Source organism: Anomaloglossus baeobatrachus, chromosome 5 (assembly GCF_048569485.1).
Source record: "Anomaloglossus baeobatrachus isolate aAnoBae1 chromosome 5, aAnoBae1.hap1, whole genome shotgun sequence".
Taxonomy (NCBI): domain Eukaryota; kingdom Metazoa; phylum Chordata; class Amphibia; order Anura; family Aromobatidae; genus Anomaloglossus; species Anomaloglossus baeobatrachus.
The window spans coordinates 293,672,993-293,692,270 of record NC_134357.1 but is presented as its reverse complement, the minus strand read 5'-3'; the positions used below and the strand labels follow the sequence as shown (position 1 = coordinate 293,692,270).

At 46.9% G+C, this 19,278-nt stretch overlaps 1 protein-coding gene across 1 annotated transcript in view; it reads right to left on the bottom strand.

Moving 5' to 3' along the window:
• Positions 1–19,278, bottom strand: part of UBE2O (ubiquitin conjugating enzyme E2 O) — a 107,002-nt gene that overhangs the window by 65,875 nt on the left and 21,849 nt on the right. Inside the window, exons 4-9 of the mRNA XM_075349569.1 lie at positions 18,322–18,419; positions 18,163–18,226; positions 12,931–13,074; positions 12,641–12,750; positions 10,967–11,117; positions 6,523–6,974 (exon numbers count right to left, since the gene is read on the bottom strand). Coding sequence (XP_075205684.1) covers positions 6,523–6,974; positions 10,967–11,117; positions 12,641–12,750; positions 12,931–13,074; positions 18,163–18,226; positions 18,322–18,419 — 1,019 coding nt within the window. The remainder of the gene's footprint in view (positions 1–6,522; positions 6,975–10,966; positions 11,118–12,640; positions 12,751–12,930; positions 13,075–18,162; positions 18,227–18,321; positions 18,420–19,278) is intronic.

The following is a 19,278-nucleotide window of genomic DNA, read 5'->3' as shown; positions in this document are numbered from 1 at the left end:
ACTTTGGGAAATTGATGATCCACCCGAACCTCTGGAGAGTCTCCAGAGCAGTGTTCAGACTGTGTTGGCATGCCACCCGGGAGGGTGCCTTGACTAGAAGATCGTCTAAGTAAGGGATCACGGAGTGTCCCTGAGAGTGTAGGACCGCCACCACTGTTGCCATGACCTTGGTGAAGACCCGTGGGGCTGTCGCCAGGCCGAAAGGCAGTGCCACAAACTGAAGGTGTTCGTCTCCGATGGCGAAACGCAGGAAGCGCTGATGCTCTGGTGCAATCGGCACGTGGAGGTAAGCATCCCTGATGTCGATTGATGCTAGGAAATCTCCTTGGGACATCGAAGCGATGACGGAGCGGAGAGATTCCATCCGGAACCGTCTGGTTTTCACGTGTCTGTTGAGCAGTTTGAGGTCCAGAACGGGACGGAATGATCCGTCCTTTTTTGGCACCACAAATAAGTTGGAGTAAAAACCGCGACCACATTCTTGAGGGGGAACGGGGATCACCACTCCTTCTGCCTTCAGAGTGTCCACCACCTGAAAAAGTGCATCGGCTCGCTCGGGGGGCGGAGATGTTCTGAAGAAACGAGTCGGAGGACGAGAGCTGAGCTCTATCCTGTAACCGTGAGACAGAATGTCTCTCACCCATCGGTCTTGGACATGTGGCAACCAGGCGTCGCAAAAGCGGGAGAGCCTGCCACCGACCGAGGATGCGGTTTGGGGAGGCCGAAAGTCATGAGGAGGCCGCCTTGGGGGCGGTTCCTCCAGCGGTCTTTTTAGGACGTGACTTAGACCGCCATGAATCAGAGTTCCTCTGGCCCTTCTGTGGCCTGTTGGACGTGGAGAATTGGGACCTGGCTGAGGGCCGAAAGGACCGAAACCTCGGTTGTATCTTCCGTTGCTGAGGTCTGTTTGGTTTGGACTGGGGTAAGGACGAGTCCTTTCCCTTGGATTGTTTAATAATTTCATCCAATTGCTCGCCAAACAGACGGTCGCCAGCAAATGGCAAACCGGTTAAGAACTTCTTGGAAGCAGAAGCTGCCTTCCACTCGCGTAGCCACATGGCCCTGCGGACTGCCACTGAATTGGCGGATGCTACCGCTGTACGGCTCGCAGAGTCCAGGACAGCGTTCATGGCGTAGGATGAAAAAGCCAACGCCTGAGAGGTTAAAGACACAACCTGCGGAGTAGAGGCACGTGTGACTGTATTAATCTCAGACAGACAAGCTGAGATAGCTTGGAGTGCCCATACGGCTGCGAATGCCGGAGCAAAAGACGCGCCTATGGCTTCATAGATGGATTTCATCAGGAGCTCTATTTGCCTGTCAGTGGCATCCTTGAGCGATGAACCATCTGCCACTGCTACTATGGATCTAGCCGCCAGTCTAGAGACTGGAGGATCCACCTTGGGACACTGAGCCCAACCCTTAACTACGTCAGGAGGGAAGGGGTAACGTGTGTCATTAAGGCGTTTAGTAAAGCGCTTGTCCGGAAATGCTCGGTGCTTCTGGACCGCATCCCTGAAGTTGGAGTGATCGAAAAACGCACTCCATGTACGTTTGGGAAACCTAAATTGGTGTTTCTCCTGCTGTGAAGCTGACTCCTCTATCAGTGGAGTTGGAGGAGAAAGTTCTAGCACCTGGTTGATGGACGCTATAAGGTCATTTACTATGGCGTCCCCTTCAGGTGTATCAAGATTGAGAGCAACGTCAGGATCAGAGCCCTGATCTGCCACCTCCGCTTCATCCTCCAAAGAGTCCTCATGCTGAGACCCTGAGCAGTGTGATGAAGTCGAGGGAAGTTCCCAGCGAGCCCACTTAGCCGGTCTGGGACTGCGGTCCGTGTCTGAGTCCTCACCGTGGGACCTAGGAGTCACCCCATGAGCACTTTGCTGCGCCGACCGAGGGGGGCCTGGGGGCAATGATTCAACAGTGCCCGGGGCCTGTGTTACCGGTCTGGACTGCAAAGCTTCTAGTATCTTAGCAGACCATCTGTCCATAGACTGAGCCATGGATTGTGAAAGTGACTCAGAAAGTTTCTCAGCCATCACTGCAAACTCTATCCCTGCCACCTGGACGGTGGGAGCCGGTGGTTCTACCTGGGCCGAGGGTCCCACCAGTGCCTGAGGCTCCGGCTGAGAGAGTGTCACAGGGGCCGAGCATTGCACACAATGAGGGTAGGTGGAACCTGCAGGTAACATAGCCGCACAAGAGGTACAGGTTGCAAAATAAGCCTGTGCCTTGGCACCCTTGCTTTTTGCGGACGACATGCTGTTGTCTCCTCTTAGAGCAATCAGTGAGGGTATATAGCCAAAAGCAAATAATGCGGCCGAACAGAGCAAAATGTATAATATATATATATATATATATATATATATATATATATATATATATATATATATATATATATATATATATATATATATATATATATATATATATATATATATATATATATATATATATATATATACTTCGGCACCCAGGGGGGCCAGCACCTGGTAATCGGTGCGGCTTACCGACCGCCCACAGCGGTTGTGTGTCCACCAGATTCCCTGCCTGGGCCTCCCAGAGCTGTGGAGCTCAGTCTGAAGTTCTCCACCGGCAGACGCGATGATAACAATGGCTGCCAGCGTTCTCAGAGGAAGAGGGAGCCGTGGGCGTGCCTCATAAAGTGCGGGAATCTGGTGCCCCACGGTGCTCAGTGAGGGGGGAGGAGGATACCTAAGTATGCTCCAGCCCTCACCGCTGACGTCCAGTCTAGCGTCCCGCCCTTACCCCTGACTGGCAGGCCCGGGGGCGGGAGTATGTGGTACTAGGCCGCAGAAGCCAGGGACTAAATTTAGTAACGCGGCCGGCAAACAGGCGCGGTCGGCGCGGTAGTCCCGGCGACACAAAAACACACAGCAGCCGCTGCAGCGTCTGTTACACAGGCGCTCTATGCGCCGTCCCCAAGGGGACACAGAGTACCTCTGAGAAGCAGGGCCTGTCCCTGATGATACCCGGTCTCCTGTCCGTCAGATTCCCCCAGGGGCTGCGGAGGGAGCCCGGTCCCATGCATGGTGACCGGTTAGGATCCCACTTCTCCCAGAGCCTCTAAGGGATGGGGAAGGATAACGGCATGTGGCTCCAGCCTTTGTACCCGCATTGGGTACCTCAACCTTAACAGCACCGCCGACCATAGTGGGGTGAGAAGGGAGCATGCAGGGAGCCCTGTTAGGGGCCCTCTTTTCTTCCATCCGATAAAGTCAGCAGCTGCTGCTGACTAAAATGTGGAGCTTGCGTGCACGTGTGCCTCCTTCAACACAAAGCGAAAAACTGATGGGCCCGTGATGCACGGGAGGGTGTATAGGCAGAGGGGAGGGGTTACACTTTTTAAAGTGTAATACTTTGTGTGGCCTCCGGAGGCAAAAGCTATACACCCAATTGTCTGGGTCTCCCAATGGAGCGACAAAGAAAGACAGATTAGATCCCGTGATCCCAACGTATTGTTACCCCTCTGTAAATCACTTGTAAGGCCACATCTGGAATATGGGATCCAGTTTTGGGCTCCACATTTTAAAAAGGACATTCAGAAGTTAGACTCAGTTCAAAGGAGGGCAACTAGACTATTACAAGGAATGGAAGGCCTCCCATATGATGACAGGTTGAAAAAGTTAGATATGTTTAGCTTAGAAAAAAGACATCTCAGAGGAAATCTCATTTATATGTATAAATACATGTGTGGTCAATATAAAGGACTGGCACATGACTTATTTCTTCCAAAGACCGTACTAAGGACCAGGGGGCATACACTGCGAGTGGAAGAAAAGCGATTCCGACACCTAGATAGGAAAGGGTTCTTTACAGTTAGAGCAGTCAGACTGTGGCATACACTACCACAAGAGGTAGTAATGGCAGATACTATAACAGCTTTTAAAAAAGGGCTGGATGATTTCCTCAGTACACACAACATTGTTGGTTATAAATGACTTAGTGACTAAATGTAGAACTGGTGGAGGAAGGTTGAACTAGATGGACCTAGGTCTTTTTTCAACCTAAGTAACTATGTAACTATGTAACTATGTACTATACAATGTCCGCTGTATAATAAAATGTACTGGATAAACTAGGAAAAGTTCCAACTGCAACATAACCAAACAAACCTGCAGTTCTGGGTTATGTTTTACGGTGTCCACTGTGTGGTTGCAAATGATCTGACAACTTGATGTTCCAGTAGGACTACAATGGGATCAAAAAACAAAAAAAAGCTAGCACTAAATGTGCACTACAGCACTAAAAATTCCAACTGTACTTATTATAAATTTGAGATTTTTGGCAAAAAATTGCAATTTCTTGAACCACCCCGCCACGGCAAATCTCATTTGGGGGAAGTCCTAACACTAAAATATTTTTATAAAATGTGCCAAACTGCCTCACATATGAATAGTAGAACTGCTCTTAGCAGCACTCACCTGGTCTATTTCAATCCCGTACCCATGACTGAGTCATGGCTGTGGGCGGGACAGGTCCAAGCAAATGCTGCATAACGTAAATAGCCTGTGGACGGGGCCTGATGACTGAATGTGAACCGTCACCAACCGCCAAAATCTAGACAGGTGGAATACAACCCAAATTGGGGTGCATAGCAAGGTGGAGGTCAACCACCGACCAATTCAATGAAGAAAAAACAAAAAAGCCAGCACTAAATGTGCACTACAATGGGATCAAACCTGTATAGTTTGTTTTGGTAACAAAAGTTTTGACATATTACGTCATCTTTTGAGAGGTGCAATTTTTGTTGGTTTTCACTGCATTTTTATTGAAAAATGCTCCCACCCCCAAGTTAGGAGTGGATTTTAATAATATCACTATTACCTATAAGTCTGCTTCACAACAGCCATCCTAATGAGAATGGATAATGGTATACCAGTAAAGGGTAAAAAAAACAGTTTAGGAATGGAACATATAACTTAATAAAAACCAAAACCTTTAAAATGTGCTGCTCACTTGACATCAGCCCCTGGAATGAGTGCAGCTGATCAGACCTCCAGTAAGAGAAATTAGCCCTACGTTTAATAGCAGGAGACTGTACTTATTATATAGGCGTGTACACACTATTAGGAGAAGCTTATTCTTAGAAGTACCATGTTTTTATGAAAATAAGACCTAGCAGGAATTTTTAGCAAGGCTTAAATATAAGCCCTACCCTGAAAATAAGCCCTAGTCACGGTTCAATAATGAAGTGTCCGTGCAGCTAAAAAAGTTACAGATACTGCAGGACACCTCATTATAGAAGGCGAACACCCTCCCAAAAGAAAGAAGAGAGAAGATCCAGCAATTCTCCAGACACCGACCGGGAGCAGTGGAACGCATCAAGGACCTGCGGCGGAACACATACCCGCATACATAAGATCGCGCACTCACACCACATCCAGCGATATTTATTGCTTCTGGCCAGCATATGGTAAGGACCTGTGACCAGTGTTCAAGAACGTTTTAGTTCGAAACGTGTATGGTTCTCGTTTTACATCACCTCCTGCTTTATATTTGCAATGTTGTCTGAAATGCCCTAACTATTAAGTTATTTTAAAAGGAATTGTTCAAAATAAATCTGAAAGAAAGATTTTTATTAACACCCTGGTGTGTGAGCTGGATCCATTTTTGAATCACTCAAGGACCTGGAACGCTGTGCAGTGGAGCGCCAGGACCTGCTGGTGGAACGCATGGAGGACTCAGCGGTGGAACGCATCATAGACACAAGAGAGCAGAGAGTCCCCTGCTGGCTGGAAGCAAGTGGTATCACCGGATGTGGTGTGTGATTGTATGTGCGATCTCGTGTGTGTGTGTGTGTGTGTGTGTGTGTGTGTGTGTGTGTGTACACAAGTGATCTGATGAGTGTTGGCCAGATGGAGAGGAGGACCACGTGCAGCACGGACCATGTGCAGCACACCTGCTGGGAGAGCCCGCCGAGTATCGCAGAGGGACCTGGGAGCCACGCAGACGCCCGAGGTCTGGTAAGTATCTCGATCCTGGAAAGGGGGATCAGCATTTTTTGGGGGGTGTAAACTTCCCCTCTCAATAGTGTTTCCTGACAATAAGCTCTCCCCGAAAATAAGACCTAGCACTTTATTCATAATTGCAACCATTTTTTTTTTATTTCACAGATCTTGTTTCCTGTCATTTAAAGAAAAACCCTATAGTTTTGGCATTTCCAACTTAAAACCTGCATAAATGTGAATTGTCAGCTGCAGGTTTTCTTCTCTACCAATAGGGTGAAAATCATCCATCGAATGTATTGATTTAAAAAAGCATTGCATATGGCAAGAGCTTTCTGGTCTTGCTTTATGATTAGTGAACAATCGTGCTCACCACCGCTCATTACTGGATCGAGCATGACCCCATTACAGAGCATAATGGAAGTTAATAGGAAACTCGAGCATTTGTAAACCATGCTCCACCGATTAACGAGAAGTGGCACGCACACTCGCTCATCACGGTTTCTAATATCTGGATTCTAAAAAAATTGGGGTCTCCCCACGTACACACCTGTCCCCCGTTTTAAACTCTCTGTACACCTTGCTCTTCTTTTTCTTTTTGTGCTTTCTCTTCAGATTTCGGATGGACAGAGGGATACTCTTCTTCCGCCCAGGCCCACTGCCACTTTTTGAGGAGGCTGTAGAACTCGCCGATGAAGTTACAGAACTGGTGTCATCCGTGTCTTCTGCCGCCTCGTCATCTGCATCCTGCTCACTGGGCTGTATAGGCAAGTCCTGAAACATCTCCTGGACGTTGCCCAGTACCTGAGTCCGCACAGAACATTCCTCACACCTTGGGGCTTCCCTCATTTCCTTATCGGGGGCAGGGTCATCTTGTAGGCTGCCTTCCTCCATTATCTCAGTGCTAAAAGCGTGTCTTTTCAGTAGCTCTGCTGGGTTGGTATGCTCTTGCGTGCATGAGATAATCTTCACAATTTGCCTCTCCCGCAACTTTTCTCCTTGCTGAAGAAAAAAAAAAAAAAAAAGATGAAAAGATATAAAAAGTAAGAACTCCACACCACAGCCACTTGTTTCAATGTAAAAGTACATGAAGACAGAAATCAGTCAAAGATATGCTAATATTAAACAAGCCCACCGGATTAGCAACAACTTTGAGCCTTCAAATTGCAGTGCCTATGCCGATGCTGGGAGCAGGACTAGTTGCCAATGTATGTAGAGCGCTGTGGAATTAATGGCGCTATATACCGTAAGTGATTATTATATTAGACCATTGAGTGCATTTCTTAGTGTATACCTCCAGGTGGCAGCAACATACACCCATGGTCACGTTTCCTCCAATGAGGCATCCAAGAAATACGTAGCATCCAAAAATGGATAATATTTACTCATATAGCGCTATTAATTCCACTGTGCTTTACAGACATCACTGTCCCCATTGGGGTTCACAGTCTATATTCCCTATCAGTGTCTTTGGAGTGTGGGAGGAAACCGGAGAACCCAGAGCAAACCCACGCAAATACAAGGAGAACATACAAACTCCTTGCAGATGAACCCAGGACCTCATCGCTGCACGACTGCAATGCTAACCACTGAGCCACCGTGCCGCCCTATTTATCTAATAACCAATGGATAGGGTTTATAGCGAGATTCATAAGGCTTTCATTATTTCAGTTCTTCAGTCTTATGACCTAACACCGTGGATAGACCAGAGGGTTAACTATTAAGGTAGTCTAAGGCTATGTGCGCACGTGTGCGCTCTGCACCGCACCGAAAATGTGCGCTTCAGAGCGCAGCTGAAAAGCTGCGTTCTGAAGCGCATGGTGCTGGCAGATTCGTGCGCTCTGCATGCTGCCTCTCCCTATAGACAGCATGCAGAACGCACGAAAGAAGTGACATGTCACTTCTTAGAACGCAGCGATTCGGCAAACAGCCAAATCGCTGCGTTCTAACATGCCACGTGCGCACGGCCCCTGCACAATCTCCATAGATTGTGCAGGGGACGCAGGACGCATGCAGTTACGCTGCGGTGCAGAACGCAGCGTAACTGCATGTAATACGCACACGTGCGCACATACCCTTAGAGCAAGTAGTACAAAAGGTAATCTGACTAGTGGCTGACTAGTAGGCCACCCACGCTGTAGGATCTGCATATGCGACAACCACTGCCCTAAACATTTACAAAAATATAAATGCAATACTTTCACATTTGCTTCATTTTTCATGATCTGAACTCAAAGATCTAAGACTTTTTATGTCCACAAAAGGCCCTTTCCCCTCAAATATTGTGCTCAAATTTATGTAAATCTGTGTTAGGTGAAATTTCTGCACCAAATCTGCATCTCTTGGCAGAAATTCACTGCTTTTGCTGCATATATATTTTACATGCATTTGGGTGGAAAAAGACTGGCAAAAACTCTGAAAGAATTGACACACTGCAGTTTATTTTCTGCTGCAAATCTGCAAGGGGGGTGGGGGAGAAACATTTGCACAAAACTTCAGGATGCTCATTCCCTTTGCTTACATAAGGATTTGCATGCAGTTCTGTATCAAACTGCACTCAAAACGCATCAAAACGCAGTGTGCACATATCCTTAGTGAGCACTTCCCCTTTGCAGGGATAATCCATCTAGCTCACAGGTGTGGCATATCAAGATCCTGATTAGACAGCATGATTATTGCACAGGTGCGCCTTGGGCTTGCCACAATAAAAGGCCACTCTAAGGCTGGGGCCACACTGGGATTACTGCGATCCCCTCACAGGACACTTGGCTCACGCTGGCAGTACAGCATAGCCATCATGCGAGTGTCCCTGCAACTGAGATCCGATCATGCGATCGGACCTCAGCTGCGGGAGGCGGACCGGCACTCAGGAGGGGCGTGTCGGCACTGAGGTGAGGTGGGCCGGCACTGAGGAAGGGCGGGAGGGATTTATCTCCCTCTCTCCTCTGTTGCCGGCTATTGTCATTCTCGCCCTGCACAAGCGGTACACAGGTGTACTGCAAGTGCAGTGCGATTTTTCTCTCGCCCCATAGACTTGAATGGGTGCGAGAGAAACAAGGATCGCATTACAATCGCAGCATGCTGCGATTGGTTTCTCGGTCCGATTAGGGCTGAGAAAATAAATCGCTCATGTGCGCTGACACACAGGCTAATATTGGTCCGAATGGAATGCAATTTTTTTTTTATCGCACTCCACTCGCACCGATTTTCATGGCGTGTGGCTTAGGCCTAAAATGTGCACTTTTATCACACAGCACGATGGCTCAGAAGTTGCATGTTTTGAGGGCTCATGCAATTGGCATTCTGACTGCAGAAATGTCCACTAGAGCTGTTGCTCATGTATTTCCCTACCATGAGTGAGCCATCTCCAAAGGCAATTCAGAGAATTTAGCAGCACATCCAACCGGCCTCACAACCACAGACCATGTATAATCCCACCAGCCCAGGACCTCAACATTCAGCATCTTCACCTCCAAGATCATCCGAGACCGGCCACCCGGACAGAGGCTGCAATAATCTATTTGCATAACCAAAGAATTTGTGTACAAACTGGCAGAAACCATCTGAGAGAAGCTCATCTGCTGCCCACCTTCCTTACCGGGGTCTCCATCTGACTGCATTTCATCGTAACCAACTTGAGTGGGCAAATGTGGACTTTCAATGACTTTCAATGGCATCTAGCATGTTGGACAGGCGCTCTCTTCACAGTACAGGACAGATGGCAGACTGTATGGCGTTGTGTGGGTGAGCAGTTTGCCGATGTCAACATGAATCCAGTGGCCCATGGTGGCGGTGAGAATAGGTTACGGGCAAGTGTATGTTATTGACAATGAATACAGGTGCATTTTATTGATGCCGTTTTGGAAGCATAGCATGATGACACGTTGCAACAGGATAATGCACGGTCCCATGTTGCAAAGATCTGTATACAATTCCTGGAAGCGGAAAACATCCCAGTTCTTACATGGCCAGCATCTCACCGGACAGGTCACCCAATGAGTATGGGACGCTCTGGATCAATGTGTCCAAGTTCCTGCCAATATCCAGCAACTTTACACAGCCATTGAAGAGGAGTGGACCAATATTCCACAGGCCACACACCACAGTCAATTTGCTCTAAGTGAAGGAGAGGTGTAGCGCTGCGTGAGGGAAGTGACTGGACTGATTTTCTGCCACATCCCCAGTACTGTAAGACAGCACATTTTACAGTGGCCTTTTAATGTGGCCAGCCTAAAGGGCACTTTACACACACCAAACATCGCTAGCGTGCAAATCGCTGCCCGTGACGCACAACATCGCTAAGAACGGTCACACGTAGTTACCTGCCTAGCGACGTCGCTGTGGCCGGCGAACCGCCTCCTTTCTAAGGGGGCGGTTCGTGCGGCGGCACAGCGGCGTCACTAAGCGGCTGCCCAATAGAAGCAGAGGGGCGGAGAAGAGCGGATGGAACATCCCGCCCACCTCCTTCCTTCCACATTGCGGGCGGCCGCAGGTACGGTGTTGTTCCTCGTTCCTGCGGTGTCACAGGTAGTGATGTGTGCTGCCGCAGGAACGACGAACAACCTGCGTCCTGCAACAGCAACGATAATCGGGAATATAACGACGCGTCAACGATCAGGTAAGTAATTTTGATAGTTAACGGTCATTCGTGCGTTTCACACGCAACGACGTCGCTAACGAGGCCGGATGTGCGTCACGGATTCCGTGACCCCAAAGACATCTCGTTAGCGATGTGGTTGCGTGTAAAGCGGCCTTAAGGCACTCCTGTGCAATAATCAGGCTGTCTAATCAGCATCTTGATATGCCACACCTGTGAGGTGTATGGATTAGCTCTACAGAAGAAGTGCTCATTAACAGATTTAGACAAATTTGTGAATAATATTTGAGAGACCAGGCCTCTTGTGTACATAGAAAAAGTATTGTCTTTATATTTCTGTTCTGCATAGATTTGGACAAGAACCCTTTTCGCTGTCTAACTTATCAGCACTATATACCTTTCGAGTGCTAGTCATCTCTCCAAGCAGGCAATTCTTCTCCAGACTCTCACATAAGAGTTTAGTGGGTTCTACCATGGTTGGGAAGATGTACAAACAGCGCTCTCCCAGCTGCCGCTGTGTGTGGTCAAAGGAGCCGAGCCTCTTCACCCTAACATAGGAAAAAAAGAGGGAAAACCTAAAACAAGGGCAAGTCTCACAATCAACAAGGAACAAACGGAAGAAGAGAAGGCAAGCAAACCAAAAAAGACAAGACACGTACTGCTACAATTTTACTATGGGGACATGGCAAGAATAGTGTGAAAAGCCAATCAATTCCACAAATATAGACTTATTAGCAGTATTGGGGGTACCCAGCAAGTCCCGGTATAGGTTATGTTAAGGCGTACTGAAAATGCTTTGGAATCATGTCTGCAACGCATGACCGCACCAGAAGAGTGCATGAGATTTCTAAAAAATCTCATTCACACAAAAAAAAAAAAAAAAAAAAAAAAAAAAAATGCAAAGCAAAAGATGAAGTCTCGGGTAACTCCACATTTAAATACTGTATGGACACTCCCTTTAAAGTGCACCAATCATCAGCATTTTCCTATATACCCTAAAGCCAGTGGTATGCTGGCACTATCGGGCTGATTCTATACATACCTGTAGTGGTCAGCTCAGATGTATAGGTTTTGAAACACAAAAGTTTGTAAAAATAACAGCTTTTTTGATTGGCAGCAGCTGCTGATCAGGTAATAGCTGGGGTGGGTTTTCATAGTGATTCCCGCCCCCATGCCTGTTGTTGCTCCATCTTTTATTTATGCCAATTCCGTTACAGAAGTGTTTTACTAGTGGTTGTGGCTAAATCAAAGTGGCTAGAAGGACCTTGCTGATGTCATACCCATTTGACCAGAAAGGGCGGGGCCTCAGCCAACAGAAAAATAATGTTGCTTCTTGGTATCAGTTATGTTGGCTGATGCTCCGCCCCTTCTGGTCACATGATTATGACATCAGCACAAGTCCTTCTAGCCACAACCATTAGTAAAACACTTCTATAATAGAATTAGTATAAATATAAGGTAGGGGGAAAACCAACAGGCAGGGGGCAGGAATCACTATCAAAACCCACCCCAGCTATCAACTGATCGGCAGCTGCTGCCAATCAAAAAGATGTACATTTTAAAAACTTTACTTGCATTTCAAAACCTATACATCCGAGCTGACAACTTATGGTATGTGTAGAACCAGCCTGAAAGTGCCAGTATAGCACCGGCTTTAGGGTATATAGGAAAATCCTCGTGATTGGTGCGCTTTAAGGAATGTTCACTTTGTAAGACGTTTTACTCAGATAATTGTACATATTCTGATCATAACTAGCAGTCTAAGGAGCAATAGTTCAGGCTCCTAGAACATAAATAGACATTCACTGAATAGCTACACACGAATAGATTAAGACACGTTACAGAAGAGGTGAGAAGAAAGGGAACGGTTAGATGCAAAGACTTTAGGTCAAGGTGTTACGCCATACATCGCAAGTGTACGGAGCCGTAATTGTAAACTTACATGGGGTGCTATATTAAATGTGTGCACTGATCAACGATCAGTGTCATTAACGAGATTATCAAAAAATGTATCAGTAGGGACTAAAGACATGGTAATATTCCAGATGTAACACAGCCGCCGCTTACTCACTTGTGCAAGTTTTCTTGCGTTATAACAGACGATGGAGGGTCCATAGAATCTGAACCCCCAAGACAAAAGCTTTTTGTAATCCAGGTTATTCTCAGCTCTGTTACTTGCACCTGGATAGAGCACAACAGGATAGGGTGAGAAGAGGAATGTACGATGGAGAGGGTGTGAAGGTGGGCTTTAGTAAGCAGAGACATGACGCCAACATGCAGTAGAAAGCCTGGTAGACAGGATGCTGTGTAGGTGGGCACAGGACAGGAGGTAAACACAACAATGTGCCACACTGTACTAACCTCTTCAACGCCAACTCGGAACTTGCTCTTGGCGCTCAGGACTGGCTTCATGCCAGAAAGCCACTGAACGTTTGTGAAAACTTTGGATGGACCTATAAGCACTTGGCCTGGGTAGAAGCCATAGGAGTCATCAAAAAACAGGCCCTGCAAAAGAACAAAGAGTGATGTATATACAAGAAGCCCTCTCCAAAAGACCACCTCTGATCTGAAGCAGATTGTCTGTGACTAAGCTTTAAAATTTCCCCATCTTCTGTTAGGATTCATGTTTCAGAGGACCATCCCCTGAAGATCATTTTTCCCTGCAATTTTATGTGGTCATCAAAGGAAGGAAGGGAACCCAGTGATGGACTTTCTATTTGTTGAGTGTTCATCACCTGCCTAAAATGCCAAGCAACACAATTATGTACATGGTTCCTCTTAGGACTGACCTGGGCAGGGGACAGACCTGGGCAAGGGGCGGCCCGCGGGCCACATCCGGCCCGTCTACTGTCTGTGACCGGCCCGCCCATTAGATCAGAGTTGGAGACGTAGTGCAGCTTCTCCTGCCGGGCAGGAACTTTTCAAATGACACACACGCGCTGTACTGTACAACAGGGCGCGCGTGTGTCAGAGAACGCTGCCGGACAGATTCCTGCGTTCCGCTGCTACACTGTGCGGAGCTTCAGGATCAGTCCTCTGTTCCCTGCCCCGGCAGCTTTCTCTGTGACACACACGCGCCCTGATGTCGGCAGTACAGCACGTGTGTGTCATTTGAAAAGTTCCGCCCGGCAGGAGAAGCGGCACCAGCCGGTGCCTGGACAGAGACGCAGCGGCGGGGGCAGGTGCCGTACAAGAACAACAGCGGCGCAGCCAGGGCCCGTACCAGGGAAGAAGCAGCTCGGCACGGGACCCGTACGGAGGTGCCTGAGGAGGGAGAGGTGAGTGGTCACTAATAACCTGAGGAGGGGGGGGGGGGTAACTGGTGTAATATTTGGGTGTAGTGATGTAGTATATGGGAATGTAATGATGTAGTTTTACAGGCGCAGTATATAGTGTTGTAATGCATTACAGGGGCAGTATATACAGTTAGGTCCAGAAATATTTGGACAGTGACACAATTTTCGCGAGTTGGGCTCTGCATGCCACCACATTGGATTTGAAATTAAACCTCTACAACAGAATTCAAGTGCAGATTGTAACGTTTAATTTGAAGGTTTGAACAAAAATATCTGATAGAAATTGTAGGAATTGTACACATTTCTTTACAAACACTCCACATTTTAGGAGGTCAAAAGTAATTGGACAAATAAACCAAACCCAAACAAAATATTTTTATTTTCAATATTTTGTTGCGAATCCTTTGGAGGCAATCACTGCCTTAAGTCTGGAACCCATGGACATCACCAAACGCTGGGTTTCCTCCTTCTTAATGCTTTGCCAGGCCTTTACAGCCGCAGCCTTCAGGTCTTGCTTGTTTGTGGGTCTTTCCGTCTTAAGTCTGGATTTGAGCAAGTGAAATGCATGCTCAATTGGGTTAAGATCTGGTGATTGACTTGGCCATTGCAGAATGTTCCACTTTTTTGCACTCATGAACTCCTGGGTAGCTTTGGCTGTATGCTTGGGGTCATTGTCCATCTGTACTATGAAGCGCCGTCCGATCAACTTTGCGGCATTTGGCTGAATCTGGGCTGAAAGTATATCCCGGTACACTTCAGAATTCATCCGGCTACTCTTGTCTGCTGTTATGTCATCAATAAACACAAGTGACCCAGTGCCATTGAAAGCCATGCATGCCCATGCCATCACGTTGCCTCCACCATGTTTTACAGAGGATGTGGTGTGCCTTGGATCATGTGCCGTTCCCTTTCTTCTCCAAACTTTTTTCTTTCCATCATTCTGGTACAGGTTGATTTTGGTCTCATCTGTCCATAGAATACTTTTCCAGAACTGAGCTGGCTTCATGAGGTGTTTTTCAGCAAATTTAACTCTGGCCTGTCTATTTTTGGAATTGATGAATGGTTTGCATCTAGATGTGAACCCTTTGTATTTACTTTCATGGAGTCTTCTCTTTACTGTTGACTTAGAGACAGATACACCTACTTCACTGAGAGTGTTCTGGACTTCAGTTGATGTTGTGAACGGGTTCTTCTTCACCAAAGAAAGTATGCGGCGATCATCCACCACTGTTGTCATCCGTGGACGCCCAGGCCTTTTTGAGTTCCCAAGCTCACCAGTCAATTCCTTTTTTCTCAGAATGTACCCGACTGTTGATTTTGCTACTCCAAGCATGTCTGCTATCTCTCTGATGGATTTTTTCTTTTTTTTCAGCCTCAGGATGTTCTGCTTCACCTCAATTGAGAGTTCCTTAGACCGCATGTTGTCTGGTCACAGCAACATCTTCCAAATGCAAAACCACACACCTGTAATCAACCCCAGACCTTTTAACTACTTCATTGATTACAGGTTAACGAGGGAGACGCCTTCAGAGTTAATTGCAGCCCTTAGAGTCCTTTGTCCAATTACTTTTGGTCCCTTGAAAAAGAGGAGGCTATGCATTACAGAGCTATGATTCCTAAACCCTTTCTCCGATTTGGATGTGAAAACTCTCATATTGCAGCTGGGAGTGTGCACTTTCAGCCCATATTATATATATAATTGTATTTCTGAACATGTTTTTGTAAACAGCTAAAATAACAAAACTTGTGTCACTGTCCAAATATTTCTGGACCTAACTGTAGTGCTATAATGTATTACAGGGGCAGTATATAGTGATGTAATGCATTACAGGTGCAGTATAAAATATATCTATACACACTAATATATATATATATATATATATATATATATACACACACACTGTCTGTCTGTCTGTCTGTCTGTCTGTCTGTCTGTCTGTCTGTCTGTCTGTCTGTCTGTCTGTCTGTCTGTCTGTCTGTCTGTCTGTCTGTCTGTCTGTCTGTAAAATTGTGTCCTTACGGTGACACAAAGCTGATTGGCCGCTGGGCTCGCCATGGCCCCGCCCCCCACGGATTGGCCGCTCGCCTCGGCTCCGCCCCCCCACGGATTGGTCGCTCGCCTCGGCCTGGCCCCGCCCTCCGCATGGATTGGCCGCTCGCCCCGGCCCTCCGCATGCATCGCCAGACATAACCTTGCGCTGCTGGGATCGTGACAGAGCCGGTGTACGCTGGTAACCATTATACACATCGGGTAACTAAGGTTCCTTAGTTACCCGATGTGCATCATAGTTACCAGCGTACACCGGCTCCCGGTACACATGTGCAGGGAGCCGGCATTATACTCCTCTCCCCCCAGGACTACTCCTCCTATTATAGTCCTCCTATTATACTCCTCTCTGAGTATAATAGGAGAACTATTATAGCATGGGGGATGGAGTACGATGGGGAGTGCGCAGCATGGGTAATGTAGCACGATGGGGGGTGCGCAGCATGGGGGATGGAGCACGATGGGGGGTGCGCAGCATGGGGGATGGAGCACGATGGGGAGTGCGCAGCATCGGGGATGGAGCACGATGGGGGTGGGCAGCATGGGGGGGATGGAGCACGATGGGGGGTGCGCAGCATGGGGGATTGAGCACGATGGGAGGTGCACACCTCCCCCCAACACACACACCCACACACAAACCACACACACACACTGGGAACCACAAACACCGCCATACACAGACACCCACACACACACACACACAACGCCGCACACACACAACACCCAACACACAAACACCGCGGCATACATAAATATACGCACATACCGCACAACACACACACACAGCGCTCCACAAACAATGCAACACACATACAACACCGCTCTCACCCCCCCGCCACACCCAGACAACACCCAGAACATGTACAGCGCCCTACACAAACACTTGGTAACTACACACAACAACATCTAAATATATATATATATATATATATATATATATATATATATATATATATATATATATATACATACATATACATACATACATACATACATACATACATACATACATACATACATACATACATACATACATACATAGTATTGGGTAGAATTGAGTTAGGTATATCAGTCCGGCCATCTAAAAGGATCCCAAGTTCTCATGCGGCCCCATGAGAAATTTAATTGCCCACCCCTGTCTTAGGAGGATGTAACTGGTTGGGAAATATGGCTTGGATAGCCTCTCTATTCTCCAGCAAATAGCTATTATTGCTGGGTAAAATGATAGCTGGCAACAAATGAATGGTCGACTACTTAAAGAGGTTGGCCACTACTTTTACATTGATGACTTATCCTTAGGATAGGTAATCAATATCTGATCGGCCAGGGTTCGACACCCTGCACCACCGATCAGCTGTGCTTGGTGGTGGCAACAAGCAGCCGGAAATGCTCAGTTCCGGCGCTGCTTCATCTTCTGATAGTAGCTGGGTACTGCACATCTGCCTCCTATTGATTAGAATGGGAGGCGGATGTGCAGTACCTGGCCGCGGCCACTGTACGTCCCGCCTCCCATTCTAATCAACACGAGGCAGATGTGCAGTACCCGGCCGCTATCAGAAGATGGGGAAGCACCAGAACGGAGTATTTCTGGCGGCGTCGCAGAGATCAGCGGGGGTGTGAGGTGTCAACTCAGGTCGATCAGACATTGATGTCCTATCCTAAAAATAGGTCATCAACATTAAAGTGGATACCTTCTTTAAGGGTTTGCTCTAACATTTTATCTTCAGGAGTGCACTGTTCCTGGGACCTGGCTTCCAGCTTTGCCAGGGGCAGTACACTCCTTAAGATTGACAGTTAGGAGGTCAGTGATATGGCCATGCCACTGATATGAACCGTGCACTCTCCCAAGCTATTAGTAGAGGAAACTTTTCCTCTACGCCATAGGAGATTCTCAGGGGGACTGTAGTAGGACCGATCCAGCCAGCTTCAGAGGGCCGAGAGCAGGTTCGAAAACCACAGAGCCAAGAAGCGCATGCGTCTTACCTAGGTAACCGACCAGACTGCAGAGTGGCGAGTCATGTAGGCAACGAGCAGTACACTATTAAATTAAAAATCCCTCCATTCTTGAGAAGAGCATTTAGTGTAGAAGGTAAATTGCAATGTTGAATATTATTACCCATTTGAAGTGCAGCGGTAGACTAAGGCCTATAAAATCATCAGCAACTTCTTTGTAAAAAGATTGACAGAACCCCTATTATCAAAGGCAGCAATAGAAAAGTTCTTAAAACAGGAGAAAGTTGATATTCTTACCGTGTCATTGGCGTGTGGACAGACATCATACAGTTTAGAGGCATCTTCTGTACTCATAGAGCACCTGCAACAAGAGTCACGTGAGAAGGCAATGTAACAGCAGGGACAATGAAAAGCGCCCTGCACTACACAACGCACATTTATCTGGTATACGCTTACCTCGCTCCATTAGACAACTTTAGAATTACTTGGTTTTTAAGGTCATAGACTTTTCCCAACCAGCAGTCATATACAATGTAATCTCCATACATGATGGGCTATTGAGAAAAAGCAAAAGGAAGAAGGTGGTTACTGGAATGGCTTCAAGAATTCATTCATTTTATTATGCTTTGAATACTTTACCATGCAAAATGTATTATCTTGAGTGGTCCCCAGAGACTGTCCTACTGCCTTCAGCCTTTATCGCCTACATATTATACTAATTGAAGCCAGGCAGTGAGCAATTTTTTTTAAAGGATTATTCCCAAAAGGCAAGATTTACCGCTACTCATCCGCTAGTTTAGGGCTCTGGCACCTCGAGAACGGGCCCATCATGAAAGAAGCGTAGGTGAGCATGTCCGGACTCTGCTCCATTCAGTGTCTATAAGAGTGCAGGAGATAGTGTAACAGTACCCAGCAGTCCTATATACAATAAATGAAGCAGAGGCCGCACATGCTCACTTCTACTGCATTGACAGGGCTATAGAGCTGTATTCTCGTCTTCCACAGCTCTGATCTCAGGATCTATTGGGTTCAGAGCAGTCAAAAACCAGTAATCAGCAAAAGAACCCTTTTGGATAGGGAATTTTTTGATTGCGACGTTTTTACTTTATTCTCTATACAAGATTAGGAGATCGTCCATCTAAGCAGGACAACATGAACCACAGGAACATGAAGACTGCAGACTTCTATGGGGGGGGTGGACAAGATGTCACCTGTGCAGAGGTCACTGTACAAATAAAGGAAAGCATTGAGTTGTGGCCTCAAAGTATAGCCATAGGTGAATCTGTCATCTACCTGTAGCTTTACAATTGAGGCGATGACTACTGATCAGTGATCTTTACACAATAGAAAATATCTTAGAAGATCTCCCTACTCTAATACAAGACTTGTTGCAGAAGTATCAAAATATTTTCA